This window comes from Aquarana catesbeiana, linkage group LG01, assembly GCF_042186555.1.
Source record: "Aquarana catesbeiana isolate 2022-GZ linkage group LG01, ASM4218655v1, whole genome shotgun sequence".
Classification (NCBI taxonomy): Eukaryota; Metazoa; Chordata; class Amphibia; order Anura; family Ranidae; genus Aquarana; species Aquarana catesbeiana.
The window spans coordinates 857842289-857862926 of NC_133324.1; the positions used below are offsets into that span (position 1 = coordinate 857842289).

The window sequence follows — 20638 nt, forward strand, 5'->3', positions numbered from 1 at the left end:
CACTCCAATAGTGAAATAGAGGGTGGGGGCGGGAACCACATTATTTGTTATGGCTCTTAAAGGGGACACATCCTTGGTATCTATAATACATTAGCTCTCATTAGGATTAAAGGTATTATAGGCCGACCTGGGGTTCCTCTTTAGTCAGAAACATTTCCTCAATCCATCATTAGCTTCCTCAAGGGACTCATTTGTGACTGTGTACATTGTTATCATTCACTTGTCGTTATTAATTGTTATTACTGAAGGCATTATTTCAACCTAGTTATGGCTGTAACCAGGACTTGGCAACTAATCCTTCACTTAAATCTCTTTCTTCCTGAGTAAGTAAAGTAATAGAGAGTTTAAATACTTGCATTTTGTCTGTGTGTCATTTAAAGGTATACACAACATGTCTGAACCTAGAGTGTCAGAGGGGATGGAAAGTTCACAAGGTCATGTATTACCAAGCAACCCCTAAGGGGACAGTCCTACACTTCAAGCATTCATCAATAGACTTGGCTATGTTGCACAGTTTATCTTGCAGCTGTAAATATCTGAACATAAACATGTTTATTTGATTTCAAGTCAACTTTTATTTAACAGCAGTTTAAAGAAGCAAATAAATCAAACATAACATACATTTTAAACACATTGTCCTCATTGCTAAGTAAAATTACAAACATTATGCAAAATAAAACAGTGATTTTGCATTATTGATCACCACTGTTACTCAAAACTGATATTTCAGTAACTGATGGATGCAGGTCAGTGAGTGACCCATTGCCTTGTTATATCACTGGGGAATTTCAGTAATGAGATCTCCCTGCTAGATTCCCCCATTTCCCCACCTATCATCTAAGAGACTAATATATCTTGTTGTATATGGTAACATTCAATCCAAAGTGTAAAATTCTTTGACGTGTAGTTTGAGACTCCCTTATATTGGATGCAGCAAATCAGTGGAGCTTAAACCTCAGGTGCAGAAATCTCCCCACAGGGTTCAACCTCCCAATCATCTTTTTTTAAATTCTATTTTAGTAGATGGACCCTTTTTATTGCTATTTAATATGGATTCATCATGCTATTTGCCATCAGACTCTGGCATCAATTTATTCCAGCTGGCATTATCGGTGTACCCAATCACACAACAAGCTAGACGTGGTCCAGCGTTTCCATTTTCCAGACTGGCCGGGTTATTGCCTTTGCCAAGGTCATCAATAAACTTGTGTAAAACAACTGATCTACCCATAACAGAGACTGGGCCAAAGAGGCTAGGTTTAAGATTAGAGAGGTGTTGCTTGATCTCTCCATTCTGGACATTGAAATTTCCAAAATCTCCAAGATGATGGGGATGATTTACAGAATATGGATTGTAGTGTCCTCCAGCAGTGTTACAGCCGCTACTGAAGTCACCAAAGGTGTGAATGTGAATGGCTCTCATAGATTCACTCTGAGGAAATCCTTGTACATCAAAGTATGCCTCCAGTTTGCCTTGTGGGTAGGTCTGCTTGAACAGAACTTTTCCAGTGATTTTAGGCTCAGTCGCATTTAGTAGAGGATTTGGTTGCAAATTACAGGTAGCATATATCACCCTGTCAGCATTATTTAGAAGGGGATATTTGCTACCATATACATTCCATAAATCATCAACTTTTTCATGAATGTCTTTTAATATTTCAGCCTCACTTCTTTGTCTTGCCTCTGGTTGGCCACCATAGGATGTATAAACCAACGGAACAAAGACCAAGGAAAATACGAAGTGCATGATGCAATGATCCCTGAAAAATAGAATAAAATATATTAAGACAGCAATGTCTGTAATCAAGAGAGCCATTGTTCCATAGATGAGGATTCTCAGTCCAAACAGAATTGAACACAGCTATAGAATCATTTGTATGCACATTTTCATTAATATACTCTGCATAGTGGTGTACCCTTTTCAGGCAGTGCCCTCTAGAGGTAGCATGACAGAAGTGTCAACTTAACTGGTGACATTACATTAGGGAAAACCATGTGAAATGTTCTGATTTGTATTGGCGTAGGTCTGCTGTTATCGGAGGAGAATGTATTAAATTAGCCCCTCATTCAGAAACCCAGATGGGCATAAGATGCATTTCCAGAGCTGCTTTTTGCCAGCGGGCTTGGCTGCCGCCATTTTTCCATCTCCACCAGGAAATAACTGAAGACACTCACTGAACTACATGCCGGTCATGGAACCCCAAATGAGAACCACTTGATCGAAAAATGTGTGTTTATTTTTCAAACTGTCACATATGTCAAAATTTGTCAAAGTATCAGGGCCTCACTGGACTTCAAGGCACAACCTTCCTCAAGGTGACAGTGACCCTGCAAGGCCCTATAACATTGGCAATAATTGGCGTAGGTGATGGTTTGATAAATAGACATACAATGTTCGTTGATCTTTAATTGAGTGCCGGTGACCGACATAGCAGCTACATTTTTGGCTGCTTCATGGTCAACAATGCCAATACCAATAATGAGAACATTACTACAATGTACAGAATGAGAAGTATGGCCCACTATTTCCTTTTTTTGTAAAGAGGTGGCCGCTGCTGTGTCCTAGCCCATCAGGAGGTAGAGTCCGGGACAGCTGAGGCTCTCGTGCAACATCACAGGATCGAGATGGGGCTCAGGTGAGTATAAGGGGGGCGGGGGGCTGGCTGCCTTTAGAACCACTTTAGGACAGAAGACACTGCTTTATTGCTCTGAATGGGAGACTGAAAGTATTAAGGCCAGAGGGATGGCATTAGAGCAAATAAATTATCATTGCAGAATATGAAATCAGCAATGGCTGCTCAACTAGCCCCTTGTGTACTGTGCAGTGTAGTAAAGCCTGATTGGCCCAATTCTGCCCCTTCTGTTCCCAGCTGAATCTAGTGCCATGGAGCCTCATCAATTGTGTTGTGAGCTACACATGCAGGGAAAGGGCCCATTCTGGGCCAGGATGGAAGAGTGGTCTGATTTTGATTTATTGTAACATGTATGTGTTTAGTGGTACTTCAAATAATTTGCTTTGATCATCCTGATAGTGTACGTCCATTGTGTATGTATTTTAGGTGAGACATGACATTCCAATGATGCCATAAGTGATGGGAGGGAAGATTTTTTTTTTTTTTTTTTTTTACTGGTGTATTTAAAACTGCATTGTTACACACTACATTACGGTGGTCACTGTTTCCTCAAAAAAGTCCTGATAAGAAATGAGACATGCTGGTGATACATACCACTTCCATGCTGTAAGGGTAGCGCCATGTGTTAGGCCGCTACACTTGCCATGTAACAAGGAATCACTTACTGTGGCACAGTCACTATGGATCCTTCATGCAGTGGAGGTAATAATATAATTTCCAATACATTATTCATGCTTAGTCTGTCCTTTTTTGTACTGTGTGACAGATCTGATGGAATGTCTCTTGGCAGTGGTCTCCAAACTGTGGCCCAGGGGCCAGATGTGGCCCCTTGCTTGCCATTATCTTGCCCTTGGGTCACTATTCCCCTACTAACACCATCAATGGGACACTTCCTCCCTTTAAAACCAATGATGGGGCACTGATCCTGGGGCATTTTCTACTCCCAATGTCCAAAGTCCGGCCCCCCTCTAAGAAAGTTTGGAGACCCCTGGTTTATGGTAAATACAAAATGGAATTGTTGTCTAACAGCCTGTTCGAAGAGAGTATGTCCTGTGTCTCCAGCTTTACAGCCTCTCAGCCAGATGGTATACCTCTTTCATTGTATGGTCCATTTACTATCAACATCTCACTGCATGGCCTCTTTAATACCTACAGAATTATTAGAAAGTAGTATTAGCATTGCCTTCTTAAAGGAAAATTGAGGGCTACTATTGTTACATAGTTAGTAAGGTTGAATAAAGACACCAGTCCATTGAGTTCAGCCTGAGTGAGTGAGGGAGAACATGCAAACTCCAAGCAGGTAGTGTCGTGGTTGGGATTCGAACCAGCGACCCTTTTTACTGCTAGGTGAGAGTGCTAACCACTACACCACTGTGCCGCCCGCACAGTGTTGATAGATCTCTTCTGAAAATCATACCTCCAAATTGTCCCTGATTTCGAGGGACTGTCCCTGATTTGGAGCAATGTCTCTCTGTCCCTCATTCCTCCTCATTTGTCCCTCATTTTGGTCTGATCTATATAAATGTATATAAAATGCACTTTTATCTATCAAAAAGTGTTATCCAGAGCTAAACCTTTCATCTGATTTCTAAATTGCTGCATTTGTAAATTCCAAAAGCCAATATAAAGGAATTGTAGTGGTAAAAAAACACTTGTGGGTTTAACCAATCTTATTTTTTTTTGTACAATTCTCCTTTAAGGGGGCGTGGCAAGGAGTGTGTCCTATGTCTGCATACTTTTGCTGATAGGTGTCCCTCATTCCCATCTCAGAAAGTTGGGAGGTATGGAAAATGGTTGCCTAACTGTCACGCTGGCCTGCTGCTTTCAATACTTAAATCAGCGGTCCCCAAACTTTTTGCCACTAGGGATCGCTTTTGTGGCAATCAATTTTTACAGGGACCGGGGGAGTGGACTGGATATTCACGGAGTTTGTCCTCAGCCCCCTTCACACCACAACCCTTTTTACAGTGTCCATAGTCCCCTTTAACAAGCAGTCCCACAGTGTCCTCAGGTACCTTTCACATCAAAGCCCCCTTTTACATTACAGTGCAGTCCCCTTTACATTAATGTACGGGGACCGTACTGTAAAGGGGTACTGTGATATAAAGGGGACTGTACTGTAATGATTACAGTGTCCCTTTACAGTGCAGTCTCCTTTATATCACAGTGTCCCTTTACATTACAATTCCCGCTGACAATCACAGCCCCCCCCCAATCACAGTGCCCCTTGCAGTCATGCTCCCCTTTTCTTCTCTCACTGCCCCATTTCAGTCTCTACATCCCCTGCACAGTCCTACCTATGGCAAAATAGGGACAGGCGGGTCTCCTGTCTTGCCGACTATGTCATCCTATCAGTAGGGCAGAAGGAGCTGCAGATCGTGATGGAGGGCGGGAGCTGCCCAACTTATCATGTTAAGTGGGTGATTAACTGCTTGTTAATATGAAAAGACTCCTGTTCTTTATGCCGATCTTCAGCTCCTCCCGCCCCCTGCTCTGCTGATAGGGGCTGTGTGAAAAGGGAAAGGCTGGGCTAACAGTCATGTACCACATCAGTAATACCCTTATTGACAATCTAGTAATAGTATCACACTAATGCCCCGTACACACGGTCGGATTTTCCGATGGAAAATGTCTGATCGGAGCGTGTTGTCGGAAATTCCGACCGTGTGTGGGCTCCATCGGACATTTTCCATCGGATTTTCCGACACACAAAGTTGGAGAGCAGGAGATAAAATTTTCCGACAACAAAATCCGTTGTCGGAAATTCCGATCGTGTGTACACAAATCCGAGGGACAAAGTGCCACGCATGCTCAGAATAAATAAAGAGATGAAAGCTATTGGCCACTGCCCCGTTTATAGTCTCGACGTACATGTTTTACGTCACCGCGTTTAAAACGATCGGATTTTCCGACAACTTTGTGTGACCGTGTGTATGCAAGACAAGTTTGAGCCAACATCCGTCGGAAAAAATCCTAGGATTTTGTTGTCGGAATGTCCGAACAAAGTCCGACCGTGTGTACGGGGCATAACAAGATCAAACTTCATAGCCTAGAAACGCACATCTAGCTGGAAGCTGAGAAGCTGAAAGAGACAGTTCACCCACTCTGAACAGTACACCAAGGCAGTGTTAATTTCCTCTACTAAAATGACTAAAACATTTTAGTCGACTAAATGAATACTATTTTAGTCGACTAAAATACGATTAAAACTAAAATGGCATTTTAGTCAAAAGACTAAGACTAAAACTAAATTGAAATTTGACTTCAAAATTAACAATGGTCTTTAGTGCATGTTCATACCTCAATACCTTAAATAATAACATATGAGATTTTTCACTCCAGCAGTATATAATGAGTTTTGAAATTGTAGAGAAATGTTAACTAATGCATTACAATTTAATTACACCCATTCGATTTCAGTCGACTAAAATGTACTGGATATTTAGTCGACTAAATATGACTAAAACGAAAACAATTGCAGAAGACTAAAATGGGACTAAAACTAAAATGCCATTTTAGTCCTAAGACTAATGCCCTGTACACACGGTCGGACATTGATCGGACATTCCGACAACAAAATCCATGGATTTTTTCCGACGGATGTTTATCTCAAACTTGTCTTGCATACACACGGTCACATAAAGTTGTCGGAAAATCTGATCGCTCTAAACGCGGTGACGTAAAACACATACGTCAGGACTATAAAAGGGGCAGTAGCCAATAGCTTTCATCTCTTAATTTATTCTGAGCATGTGTGGCACTTTGTGCGTCGGATTTGTGCGATCGGAATTTCCGACAACGGATTTTGCTGTCGGAAAATTTTATAGCAAGCTCTCAAACTTTGTGTGTCGGAAATTCCGATGGAAAATGTGTGATGGAGCCCACACACGGTCGGAATTTCCGACAACAAGGTCCTATCACACATTTTCCATCGGAAAATCCTATCGTGTGTACATGGCATAAGAGTAAAACTTAATCAAAGTTTGCTGCCAAAATTAACACTGCACCAAGGGCCAAAGATGAATTGGGTAGAGCAAACTGTCCCGAATTTCTGCTATCTTGTCAGTTCTAGGTGCAGTGGTGGCCGCTCTATTAGGGGCACCGTCCCCCAATCTATGCGCCCGACCCCTAATCTCCATGCAGGGCACCGAACACATGGATGTCAATAGGGTTTTTTTTTTTTTTTTTAAGCATGTGATTAGAGCCTGAAGCTCTAATTGGCTTCAAAAAAGAGCGGACTGCGCCCTGAGCCCACCTAGTTGTGTGACAATGGCCAGGGGGGAGGTACCAAGAAGGAGATGCAGGGGGAAGCTGCCGTGACCTGGATGGGGTAAGTGAGGGGCTGATGGGCGGCCAGGCGAGCAACAGGTGGGGGAGGTGTTTGTTTGCGGATCGACAGGAGGAGGGTGGGGGGCTTGTTGGGTGTTTTTTTTGCTGCCCCCCCCCCCTAAAAAAAAGATAGGGAACCAACTGCCACTGTCTATGTGTATAAGCGCACGGTGGGGGACCTGTAAACACAAAGTACATATAGCAACATTGAAGACCCAGCTGACTTGTACACTGTCAAGCAGGTGGTAGTACTGAATCTAAATGGAAGTATACACAGGAATGTGTTACCAGCACTCAGCAACTTATTGGGGATAGTATAGAAAACCAGACCATGGACTATGTTGGCTATGCAGAAATCCAGCTCTGTGTAGAAAGTGGACCAGCCTTCAATACTAAGATGTATTGAAGCTTTCTGGTTACTGAAGGCTTCTAAAGGTACAGTGTAATCAGGGAGGGATATGCTGAATTACAAATTTAACCAAAAATAGCTTTTATTGGAGGGCTTTTTGGCTTCTTTTGCCTACTCAGCTTAACCTGGTTGTCTTATCTCCAATATTATAATGATCTAGAGCAGAGGCCTTTAAACTTTTCAGTAGGAGGGCCACATCACATATTTTACACATAATTATGGGCCGAAAAAAAAAGTCAGTTATTTATGCAAGATGCCAGACTTAAGGAGGAATCTGATGGGGACACAGATGAAAGGGGGGCTTATATCAGTGTCTCCCCTACATCCGTGTACCAGTCAGTCTCTTCCCACATCTATGTCCCCATCAATATCCCCCACATCTGCATCCCCATCAGTCTCCCCACAATGTCCAGCACACACTTTCCTCTTATGTTACTGTTTGCTGCATTTCCTAGCTCTTTCTCCGCTGTTTCTCAAACACGCTGTAAGCTTCAGGGACACAGATTTGAAAAGCAGGTGGGAGCTGCCACGCTGAACAAGTCATTGGTTGCTAGCACATCAGCGGTCCTAGCATTCAATTTCACATCACAGTGCAGGGAATGGGCTTTGTTGGTGGGTTGCAGGGACTTGCCCTGCATACAGCTAGTGGGTGTTGTGTTAGTGGCAGTGCAGTGGCAAGTGGAGACTAATAGTGCAGTGAGTCTGAGGACTTTAGCTGTGGGCCATATAAAATGTACTATCAGGCTAGATTTGGCCCATGGCTGAACTTTGGAGACCCCTAATTTAGACCTATCCCATCCCTAAATGCTGAGCGTTACAAAACATGCCCTAATCTTTATGATACCTGCGCTTGTGTTACTAAAGGCATTTTTATTTTTTAATTAAAACAACAAACATGTTATACTCACCTTCTCTGAGTATTGCACAGAGCGGCCCTGAACCTCCGCTTCTAGGGTCCCCTGCTGGGGATCTTTGCTTCTCCTCCTCTGTGCCCCCATACCAAGCCTCTTGTTTTGGGGGCACATGTGTGCTTGATCCTGAGTGTTGTGTGCGTGTAGCGCCCTTGGGTTTAGTTAGGGAGCTCCTCACCAAATTCCTTGTCAGAGGTGGCTACTATAGATAGTTGTTAGAGATCCATGGATTTCTCCCCAAGTTTGGCCTTGTTGTAATTTTCTCTTTTGCCACTAGGTGGCCGGGCACTTGGTGGTATTAGATGTGAGAAGAACATTTTAAGGTCGAGTTATGGGTATATGGGATATCTCAGCCAATGGGCAGGGGTTTTCTTGAATCACTTAGGCTGCTGGGAGAACCTATATATTTGAGTGGAGTCAGGTGATCTATGTTCTGTGCCACCCGGACTGCCGTCTGGGTGGACGTGTGTCATCTTTCCAGGGCTGCTAGGTCGGAGACTGGGCCTATCCTGGGGGCATCTGGCTGCCAGGCTGTGTGAGGGTCTATCCAGAAGTAAGAGGGCAGCGCAGGGTTGGGACTGTGGCTCAAGAAAGTAATGGGCAGGGGGGGGTGGCAGCGACCTTCTCCCCCCTATTGGATGAGCCACCCCTGCCTCAAGGTCTCTCAGCCCCAGGGGCATCCTCCTGAAGAATTGAACCCAGGAACTCTGCACCCTGGTTGCCAGGCCTCAGAAAATGTATGGGCTCTCCCTCCACCTTTTGGGCACACCTCCCCAGGGATTGGCTGGAGTCCCATAAATAGTCAGGTTGCTTGCCCTGCTCTCCCTCCCACTATACTTATAGAGGTCTCTAGAAGACTGGGGGGAGTAACAAAACAGCAGCCTGTCAGACACTGAACAACAGCCCTGCTCAATTGTTACAGAAGAGCTAAACCAAATTTACCTAGCAGCCTACTCTGAACTAGGAGGATGCTACATCAAGGTAAAAAAAAAAAAAAGAAAAAAACTTAAGTCTTTAGAACCACTTTACTTAAGACAGGAAGTGTATTACTGATCAGATGTAAAATGTAAGGCAAAAATACCTAAACACAGAAAACAATTGCAGCTACCACACCTTGGTAAGCTGCAATATATTAAATGTTTGTTTTTGGTTTTAGATATGCTTTAAATAGTAGAGAGGTCACAATGACATCCTACCTGTCAGGCACACGAGAAGGAAGCATGATGTGATGGAATAAACACACAAGTTTCTGGATTTAAGATTCTACACTGTTCAGATCTGTGTGTAGCTCATCCCCTTCCAGCAAATTCTCAATCACTACTGGCTAAAAACCTTTACAGGCTCCCCCATCCACTTATTCACATTGAGTGTGTGGATGAGGGAATCAAGTCATTTTAAATTTTTCGACCCGCTGATTGAAGGGAAAAAAAAAAAGACTTATCTACATCCAGCCTAAGTAACTCAATGAAGACAGAATCAGTAATTTTTCAGTGAAATCACTCTGCTTATCCCCCTTCTTTTCCCTACCCTCTTCACGCAGTTAACCTGAAATTTCGGCTGATTCTTATGTCTGTTTTTGGGTCAGCGGTGCTGATCCTAGTGCCTGAGGGAGGTTGGTCCCATATCTTTGAACAGCTGAAAGAAAAATTATGCTGAACCAAATATGAAGATTGCTCCCGCCCGCTAACCTCCTTCTAAACATGTTTGCTTGACTGATTCAATGACCACAATGCTTCCTCAGTCACTAACCTGAAACAAGCATGCAGCAAGTTAAGAGTGAAGTCAGACACCTTGGTCCGCATACTTGTTCCAGGAACACTAGTCAGCAACTAATGAAGCCATTCAGCGCGCCAACCAGGGAATAAATATTTTCAGAAAGGAGTCAATACTGGCAACCTATATATTTTACTTATTTACTCCTGTAATCGATGTGTCCCCTGGAGTGACCGGGACCACTTTGAGTGGTCGGGGGATCATGTGATCGCAATGTATACACAGCTGTTATGAATGAGCTTCATTCATAACAGCTGTGCTTTCTGTAGTGGTGCTGTGATTGGCCCACAGCTATCGCATGGTACTTCGGCCAATCACAGCACCCTGCACCATGTGATTAGCTGTAGCGAATAACAGCATATCAGGAGAAAGAAAGCTGTCATGAAGGGAAACACTGTATCAGCAACCCCCCCCCCCCCACCACCACCACCCCCAGAGCGATGAAAGTATGTAAAAGAAAAAAAAACATTTTTTATTTTCTTTATTTTACATACTGTCACCAGTCAGCATCCCTGATCATTACCACAACAATCATATGATGCTGTACTGCACTGGTGACAAAAAAACAAAAAAACTTTATTTCATTTCTTAATTGGCCAAAATAAATGGTGACAAAAAAAGTACAACTTCAAAAAACTCACCATGCCTCTTACTAAATACTAGATAGGTAGGTGCTAGAGTGAGGATTTTTCTATAGGGTAGGAAAATTTAGGCAGGCCTAGCTGGTGGCTAGGCCTGTTTGTTTTTATTCTGGGCTGGAAGTGACTAAGGGCAGGCTGGATGACTCACAGGTAGCATCACTGTCACCTCCCTCTTCTTTCTAGAAGGTGCTATAAAGAGAGGAGGAGAGGTGGAGCTGCCTGGGGTATATTAAGGAGCCTTGACCAATCCCCAGCTTGGATCGGGGCTCGGGTGGATCCAGGAGGAGAGAAGAGATCCTGGGAGAGAGGCACATGAGAGAGCAAGGAGAGGACAACAGGAGAGACTCCAGGGAGGACAACTGGTTGCAGCCTGGAGGGCTGGTGAGAGAAGCACAGTCAGGAGGACTGGGGAGGCACGCCTGAAAGAACAGAGTTTGCAGTTTGAGATGGGTGCAGAACCAGAAGAGTGGACTTTGGGAAGGGCAGCGGAGAGAGGTCAATGCAGCCAGGCTGGCTCGTAGGGCCTGAAGAAAGCTATCTGGGATCACTAGCTGGGAAGAGGACAGTTAGCACCAATAACTTTTTATTTGCTACACTATAGGGGCCTGCGGTCCCTGCCTGTAAAAGGCAATTCGCCAAGGCCTGGCTGAGTTAGTGTCAGGCCTAAGCATGTGGTGCTAGCTGGTCTGGAAGAGTTACGGTCTGCAGCAAGTGAAGTGCTGGAGGAGTAATGGACTGCAGCAAGTGAATTGCTGGAGGAGTGAAGGGAAAGAGGTCTTAAGCAAGAGTTGTGCTGGTAAGAAGATTGGAGTATATATACAGGAGTGTATATAGAAGTTCCAAGCAAGTTGCACTGAATCTTTCTGGGCATCCCATAATTTCCTATTCCCATCTAAGTTCAATCCCCTCAATAAAATACAAAAAAAACAAAGCTTATGGACTGGTCTGTGTCTGAGTGCCTGAAAGATGGATACCAGGCTGGGCAGGGTGACAGGTGAACCACAACATTCAGCAACCCCTACGGGGGCATGTCTACAGGGGTCAATTGGGGGGTATTTTAAAGGACCTAAAGAAAATTAGATTGGTCAATTTTCAAATATATACACCATAGTTTATAGATGCTATAACTTTAAAACAAACCCAACCAACACTTTTTAGGAGCATTTTGGCCTAAATGTATGAAGAAATTAGATTTTTTTGGATAGGATAACTAGCTTTTCATTGGATTTATTTTGGCCTTAATGTATGAAGAAATTAGATTTTATTGGATAGGATAATTGAATTAATTTCTACAGAAAGTAGAATATATTGGGTTTTTTTTTTTCAAATTTTTTAGTCTTTTGTCAAATGAAAGCTCTATTTTTGTAAAAAAATTATATAAATTTAATTTGTGTACAGTGTTGCATGACCGCACAATGGCCAGTTAAAGTATCACAGTGCTGAATAGCAAAAAATGGTCTGGTCATTAAGGGGGCAAAACCTTCTGGAGGTCAAGTGGTTAAGCAGAAGATAGGTCACAATGATATACTGTGTAAAGTGATAAGAATAGCACTAATCCACACACAAAAAAACTTTGCAATGTGTTTAAACCAATTGTTCAACATTTACATGTGTAAATATATGTGTTAAACCAATAAAATATGTAATATCTATAAAGTGCTACTATAACTTTGCTGAGATAAGGTGCAGAAAAGATTTTAAAAATGTGCAACGATGAATGTTAATATTCAAATAGTAAACAAAAAATACAAAATAAGTGAACAGTCTTTCCTTATGTGATTATCACAAAAAAGCAAACTTCACCAATATGTGAATCCTTCACTGCTCTCTCTCAATTGGACTCATCAGATGAACAATTGGATATATCAACTGGAAGAACACACTCTTCATAGATGGTCATCAATCATAGTTTTTCTCTCAACAATTACAGCATATCATGGGAAAGACAAAGAAAAAGAAAGGAGGCTTCCATAGCGTAACAAATATTATACAGGCTTATTAAAAGACTATTTGCATTCCATTCACATTTGAAGAGTGCCTGCCCGACACTAGGGAGTACCACACTCGGCTATGTATAGCCATTCACCTCCAGACCTGTCATGGACTGCAAGTGTGAACTAGCAATCGCAAATAGGGTCCCCAGAGGGCCTCCCCCCTTACATCAGGTTGCTCAGAGAGCCTCCCCTTTACTTCGGGGTCCCCAGAGAGCCTCCCCTTTACATCTGCGGGTCCCCAGAGAGCCTCCCTCTTACATCAGGGTCCCCAGAGAGCTTGTCAAGTTACCTGCCACCAGATACAGATTGCCACATACAGAGAGGTTAGTGTATATAGAAAACAGGCTAGTGTATACAGAGAGGCTAGGGTATATAGAAGACAGGCTAGTGTATACAGAAGACAGGCTAGGGTATACAGACAGGCTAGGGTATACAGACAGGCTAGGGTAGTACAGAGTCCCCCCCCTTCCCCCTCCCTCTGCACTCACCTGCCGCCTCCCCAGCTCAGGAGCTTGTTTGAGAAAGTTCCTCCGGACTCTATGATATGGCTGGAGCAGGGGAGGAGACTCGCTCTCACACCGATCTCTGGCTCTGGCTGTCAGTGAACCACCGAGTGTGGACTCAGTGAAAGTAACACAGCTGTGTGGGACAGCGCTGTGACAGGCTCACGGTAGGGCCGGCCCTGGACTTGGGGCTATGGGCCCCAGATTCGAGGCTATAGCCCCATTAGCCACCCCCTAGTGACGCCACTAGTGAAGAGTGTGTTCCTCCAGTTGATATATCCAATTATTCATCTGGTGAGTGCAATTGAGAGAGAGAGAGAGGGGTGAAGGATTCACATATTGGTGAACTTTGTTCACTCATTTTTATTTTATTTTATTTTTTGTTTACTATTTGAATATTGACATTCATTGTTGTACATTTTTTGATCTTTTCTTTACCTTATCCCAGCAACTTTATAGTATGTTGCATAGAGTTTATATTAAGCACTAGCACTTTATAAATATTGCATATTGCATTGGTTTAACCGCTTCAGCCCCGGAAGATTTTACCCCCTTCCTGACCAGAGCACTTTTTGCGATTTGGCACTGCGTCGCTTTAACTGACAATTGCGCGGTCATGCGACATGGCTCTCAAACAAAATTGACGTCCTTTTTTTCCCACAAATAGAGCTTTCTCTTGGTGGTATTTGATCACCTCTGCGATTTTTATTTTTTGCGCTATAAACAAAATAAGAGTGACAATTTTGAAAAAAACGCATTATTTTTTACATTTTGCTATAATAAATATCCCCCCAAAATATATAAAAAAAACATTTTTTTTCTCAGTTTAGACCATTTTGGGACCATTGTCATTTATACAGCGATCAGTGCGATTAAAAATGCACTGATTACTGTGTAAATGACACTGGCAGTGAAGGGGTTAACCACTAGGGCGCAGGCAGGGATTAAGCGTGTCCTAGGGGAGTGATTCTAACTGTAGGGGGGATGGGCTAGCGGTGTCACTACACTGATCACTGCTCCCGATAACAGGGAGCAGTGATCAGTGACACTTGTCACTAGGCAGAGCAGGGAGATGCTGTTTACATCAGCATCTCCCCGTTCGTCCTCTCCGTGAGGCGATCGCGGGTATTCCCGCGGCGATCGAGTCCGCGGGACCCGCGGCCCGACTCACGGAGCTCCCGGACGACGCGCACGCAATGGCACGGCGGGGAATTCAAATGGACGTACCTGTAAGTCCATTTGCCCAGCCGTGCCATTCTGCCGACGTACATCGGCGTGCACCGGTCGGGAAGTGGTTAACACATATACGCATGTTATAATTTGTAGTATTCACCATTTCAGATTGCAAAGTTTTTTTATGCGTGGATTAGCGCTATTCTTATCACTTTACACAGTTCACTAATTGCTTTTTTCACAATTATTGGAGTAGCAGCTGTTCATTTGAGCACAGATCTGTGGCACTGTTACTACTTATTACACAATGATATCCTACCTGTCAGGCACACAAGGAGCGAAGCATGATGTGGTGGAGTGAACACACAGGATGTTCTCTGCTCCAAGTTCCTGGATTCCAGATTCTACACTCTTCAGATCTGTGCGTAGCTCATCTCCTTCCAGCACATTCTCAATCACTACTGACTCAAAACCTTTACAGGCTCAGTGGGTAGGATGAGAATAGGGGAATCAAGTCATTTTTGGATAGGGATATTAAGTAATTTTTTTCTGTTCAACCTGCTGATTGAACAGAAATAAAAAATACTCATCTATGCCCAGCCTAAGCAACTCAATGAAGACAAAATCAGTAAATTTGCAGTGAAATCACTCTGCTTATCCCCTTCTTTCCCCTACCCTGTTCACCCATATAAACAGGGAATTTCGGCTCAGCCTCGCATGTTTGTTTTTGGGTCAGCGATGTTGATCCTAGTGCCTGAGGGAGGTTGGACCCATATCTTTGAACAGCTTAAAGAGAGATTATGCTGAACCAAATATGAAGACTAAGGATGGCCTCAGGGCTCAGATGTGTTCGCAACTCCACGTGCCCGTGCCCACGCCCGCCAGGAAGCTGACACTGGACAGTGCTAATCACAGGTAGTGAGACATTTCCCGATCTGTGCAACCGCGGATCAGGAAATGTCTCACTGCCTGTGATTAGTGCTGCGCAGTGTCAGGCTTCTTGGTGGACATGGGCACGTGGAGTTGTGAACATGCCTGAGCCCATCCTCAATAAAGACTGCTCTTGATCGCTAACCTCCTTCTGAACATGCTGTTTGCTTGACTGATTTAATGGCCACAATGCTTTCTAAATCACTGACCTGAAACAAGCATGCGGCAAGTGAAGAGTAGAGTCAGACACCTTAGTCCGCATACTTGTTCCAGGAATACGAGTCAGCAACTAATGAAGCCATTTAACACGCCTATATATATATAAAATATATTCTTACTTACTACAGGTCTTCTCTTAGAGTTGAAAAATAATTGGCACAAAGCAGGAGGAAAAATTAAGCATTGGTCAGAAGAATCTGCCAGCATGCTATACATTTATGACAGATTATTTTTTAGAGCAATTACTCAAACTAGCCATACATGGCTTGATCTTCAACGGATTCTGATGAATGAAATTCAAGCTGTAGGTTGCCCTGTGGGTGCCACATGGCTTGTCAAAAGTTTATTTAAAAATGAACTGAGTTTGGTGGAAAATTATCGGCTGGACAGTGACTGCATCTTAAGGCTGCATTCACACCTCAGGGTTTTGAATTACAGAAAGAGTTGCTGTAATTCTGCCCACGATTTCAATGCGCAGAGGTGTGAATGACAAATTGCAGAACCCACATTTGAGATGCCACTCATATGAATAGCACCTAAAATCGTGGTTCTGGCATGATAAATCACACTGCAATTGTGGCAACCTGCAATGTGTGAAGCTTGTTGCCCAAAAAAAGTTCAGGAGCTACTTTCGGGGCAATATGCTTCACGTGATGCGGATTGCCGCGTGATTTATTGCGCGACAATTGCGACAGAACCGCACCACGATTTTAGGTGCGATTCAAATAAATGGCATCTTAAATGTGCGTTCTGCGATTTATCATTTACATGTTGGCGCTGTGAAATCCCAGGGCAGAATTGCAGCAAATTAGCCCGCGATTCAAAACGCAGAGGTGTGAATGCAGCCTAAAAGATGGGTATTCAGACAGGCATCTGAATACAATAGCTGCTAAAATAGCACTACAGGCCATTTAACATGGTTTCTTATGGAACACACTCACATCTATGCTTTATTCAGCCGCTGCATTTTTGGAAAGGGTCAGGGACTTTTTTAAAAAACAAAACGGTGCATTTTTGGTTCAACAGACTTCAATTGAGAAGCTACAGAAAAGCATGTAGTGCGTTTTTGCAGCAACTTTGCCACGATTTGTGTTTTTTATTCCACCCACCAACAAATTGGCCAACAAAAAAACAACATATGCAAAGTGCAAAATGCATATAAAAAAAAAATGCGCCAAATGTGTGTGCAAAAGTGCAAAATGCACCACAAAAAGTACTGCAGAAACAAATCAAAAGCAAACTGCATAGGTGTAAACCAAGCCTAAGAGAAGAACAATAGATTCCTCCACCCCAAGGATGTTGGAAGCTATTGATTTTTTTTTATTTTCTTTTGTTCAGCCCACAGGCTGAATGGAAAAAGAAATCTAAATGTGTATGGCTATTTTAACAGTGCCAACACAAGTTTTAATCTGAATCCCAGACAGAAAAGAAAAGTACAGCATTCCTTCAGACAGAAGTCAGGTTATTTCTACATTCTTGTATCTTCTATGTAATTGGTTTTTGGGGCACGAATAACAAACTAGCAAAACAAATCATTGCACCATCAGCACCTGCACTAATATGCGTATAAAGATACATCATAGATAAACTAAGAAGGTGCTTATAGAAGAACATCTACCTGTGTGCAATACAGTTCAGATGAAATGCAATTTACCTGTGCAGCGATGTGACTCCTGTGTCCAGTGAAGCAGGTATCCCAGATGAATGCTCTCTGAGCAGCCAGTCTCATTGTGCACTGGTTTTGTAAGCCACTGCTGGGGGAGGGGGACACCCTGATTGGGATACACATTCCAGCTTCCAATGAATCAGTGCCGCTTCATCAACCAGGATCTGACGTACATGTAGGCACTTTTTATGAAAGTTAAAAAATATATATATATATATATATATATATATATATATATATATATATATATATATATATATATATATACACAGACAGTATCTCATAAAAGTGAGTACACCCCTCACACTTTTGTAAAAACTTTGTTATATCTTTTCATGTAACATCACTGGAGAAATGACACTTTGCTACAATGTAAATTAGTGAGTGTACAGCTTGTATAACAGTGTAAATGTTCTGTCCCCTCAAAATAACTCAACACACAGCCATTAATGTTTAAACCGTTGGCAACAAAAGTGAGTACACCCCCTAAGTGAAAATGTCCAAATTGGGCCCAATTAGCCATTTTCCCTCCCCGATGTCATGTGACTAGTAAGTGTTACAAGGTCTCAGATGTGAATGGGGAGCAGGTGTGTTAAATTTGTTGTTATCACTCTCTCATACTGGTCACTGGAAGTTCAACATGGCACCTCGTGGCAAAGAACTCTCTGAGGATCTGAAAAAAAGAATGTTTGCTCTACATAAAGATGGCCTAGGCTATAAGAAATTTAACAAGACCCTGAAACTGAGCTGCAGCATGATGGCCATGACCATACAGCGGTTTAACAGGACAGGTTCCACTCAGAACAGGCCTTGCCATGGTTGAGTGTTGTTGAGTTGAGTGCACATGCTCAGCGTCATATCCAGAGGTTGTCTTTGGGAAATAGATGTATGAGTGCTGCCAGCATTGCTGCAGAGGTTGAAGGGGTGGGGGCAGCCTGTCAGTGCTCAGACCATACGCCGCACACTGCATCGAATTGGTCTGGATGGCTGTCATCCCAGAAGGAAGCCTCTTCTAAAGATGATGCACTAGAATGCCCAGAAACAGTTTGCTGAAGACAAGCAGATTAAGGACATGGATTACTGGAACCATGTCCCGTGATCTGATGAGACCAATACAAACTTATTTGGTTCAGGAGGTGTCAAGCATGTGTGGCGGCAACTAGGTGAGGAGTACAAAGACAAGTGTGTCTTGCCTACAGTCAAGCATGGTGGTGGGAGTGTCATGGTCTGGGGCTGCATGAGTGCTGCCGGCACTGGGGAGCTCAAGGTTAATTGTGGAAACCATGAATGCCAACATGTATTGTGACATACTGAAGCAGAGCATGATCCCCTCCCTTCGGAGACTGGGCCACAGGGCAGTATTCCAACATATAGACCCCAAATACACCTCCAAGATGACCATTGCCTTTCTAAAGAAGCTGAGGGTAAAGATGATGGACTGGCCAAGCATTTCTCCAGACCTAAACCCTATTGAGCACCTGTGGGGCATCCTCAAACAGAAGGTGGAGGAGTGCAAGGTCTCTAACATCCACCAGCTCTGTGATGTCGTCATGGAGAAGTGGAAGAGGACTCCAGTGGCAACCTGTGAAGTTCTGGTGAACTCCATGCCCGAGAGGGTTAAGGCAGTGCTGGAAAATAATGGTGGCCACACAAAATATTGACACTTTGTACCCAATTTGGACATTTTCACTTAGAGGTGTACTCACTATTGTTGCCAGTGGTTTAGACATTAATGGCTGTGTGTTGAGTTAGGTTGTGTTCAAGTTGTGTTCATAGCCTTGGGCAAGTATTGAGTCAATATATACTTAAAGCAGCCCATAGATGATTATGTTTTTTTATTTAACCATTGGGTTGAATGAAAAAAACTGACCAGATTCCTCTATCCACACCTGCTGATTCTTACAGCTGGAATCCACTATATGCAGAAAATCACCTGTTTGAAGAAGACGTAATTAGCAGAAAATATCAGATCCTTTTTCTCAGCACACCGTTTCATCTGTTCTTCTTATCCTGAAATCAGGCAATAGAAAAATAAATAAATAAATAATTGCAATCAATGGGGAAATGAGTAATATAGGAAATGAAAGTGGGTAAGTCAGTTTAGACAGATTTTGCAGTAAAGGAGGGGCAGGTGCAGCTGATATTGGCAGTGGTAAACTATGCATGAGACAGGGACACCCAGGAACAGTCAAAACAAGATTGGCCTGCACTTTTATTCAGTAAGGCAGCAAACAAACATAACATCCAGGGCAGCCATCAGATTTTTGAGGCCCCTTACACAGCTTTAGGCCTGGACATCCCCAGGCCTGACTACCAATATTCCTCAGGGCCCGGTCCCATTCACAGCCCCCTTCCTTGCACTCCATTCCACTTTACAGCCCCCTCTTCCTTGCACCTCCATCCCTTTCACAGCCCCCTCCCTTTGCACCTCCATCCCCTTTACAGCCCCCCCTCTGCACCCCAGTATCCTTTATGTGAATGCCTCTCCCTTACTAATCCTACCTTACACAGCAGGTAGTAGGGAGAATACACAGCATTTTCGGACAGAGGGAGAGAGTTGCCCATCTTTTCATGTTAAGGCAGATGATTGGTTGCTAGGACCACCCATAACAAATCACTTTTAACATGAAAAGATGGGCTGCTCTCACCCTCTGTCTTGACATGCTGTGTATTCTCCCTACTACCTGCTGTGTAAGATTGAATGCGGGGGCGGCGGGGAGGGGGGAAGGAAGGATAATACAACCCAGGCTGCTAAGTGGCTGAGCCGTGGTCCAAAGAGGACTGTCATTCAGGGCAGCCAGCAGATTTCTGGGGCCCCTTACACAGCTTTAGGCCTGGACCGCCCAGGCCTGACCACTGACATTCCCCAGGGCCCGGTCCCATTCACAGCCCCCTTCCTTGTACTCTGATCCTTTTTACAGCCCCTCTTCATTGCATGCACCTCTATCCCTTTCATAGCCCCCCCTTTGCACCTCTGTCCCCTTCACAGCCCCCCTTCTTTGCACCTCTGTCCCCTTCACAGCCCCCCTTCCTTGCACCTCAGTCCCCTTCCTTGCACCTCCAACCCTTTCACAGCCCCCTTCTTTGCACATCTGTCCCCTTCTCAGCCCCCCTTCTTTGCACCTCCACCCCCTTCTCAGCCCACCCTTCTTTGCACCTCCATCCCCTTCACAGCCCCCCTTCTTTGCACATCCGTCCCCTTTTCAGCCCCCCCTTCTCTGCACCTCCACCCCTTTCACAGCCCCCCCTCTTTGTAACTCAGTCCCCTTCACAGCCCCCCCACTTTGCACCTCCGTCCCATTCACAGCCCCCCTCTTTGCACCTCCACCCCCTTCACAGCCCCCTCTTTGCAGCCCAGTCTCCTTTATGTGAATGCCTCTCCCTTACTAATCCCACCTTACACAGCAGGTAGTAGGGAGAATACACAGCATGTCCGGACAGAGGGCGAGAGTTGCCC

General features: G+C 43.9%; 1 protein-coding gene across 1 annotated transcript; it reads right to left on the reverse strand.

Moving 5' to 3' along the window:
• Positions 1-598: 598 nt before the first annotated feature.
• On the reverse strand, positions 599-17280 carry LOC141125007 (extracellular superoxide dismutase [Cu-Zn]-like). The gene is made up of 2 exons (XM_073612292.1): positions 17170-17280; positions 599-1760 (listed from the first exon to the last, which is right to left on the reverse strand). The coding sequence occupies exon 2, from the start codon at positions 1745-1747 to the stop codon at positions 1064-1066; it is 684 nt and encodes a 227-aa protein (XP_073468393.1). The 5' UTR covers positions 1748-1760; positions 17170-17280; the 3' UTR covers positions 599-1063.
• Positions 17281-20638: the final 3358 nt, after the last annotated feature.

Coding starts and splice junctions, on each gene's coding strand:
- LOC141125007 (XM_073612292.1), bottom strand. CDS start 1,747: ATGCACTTCGTATTTTCCTTGGTCTTTGTTCCGTTGGTTTATACATCC.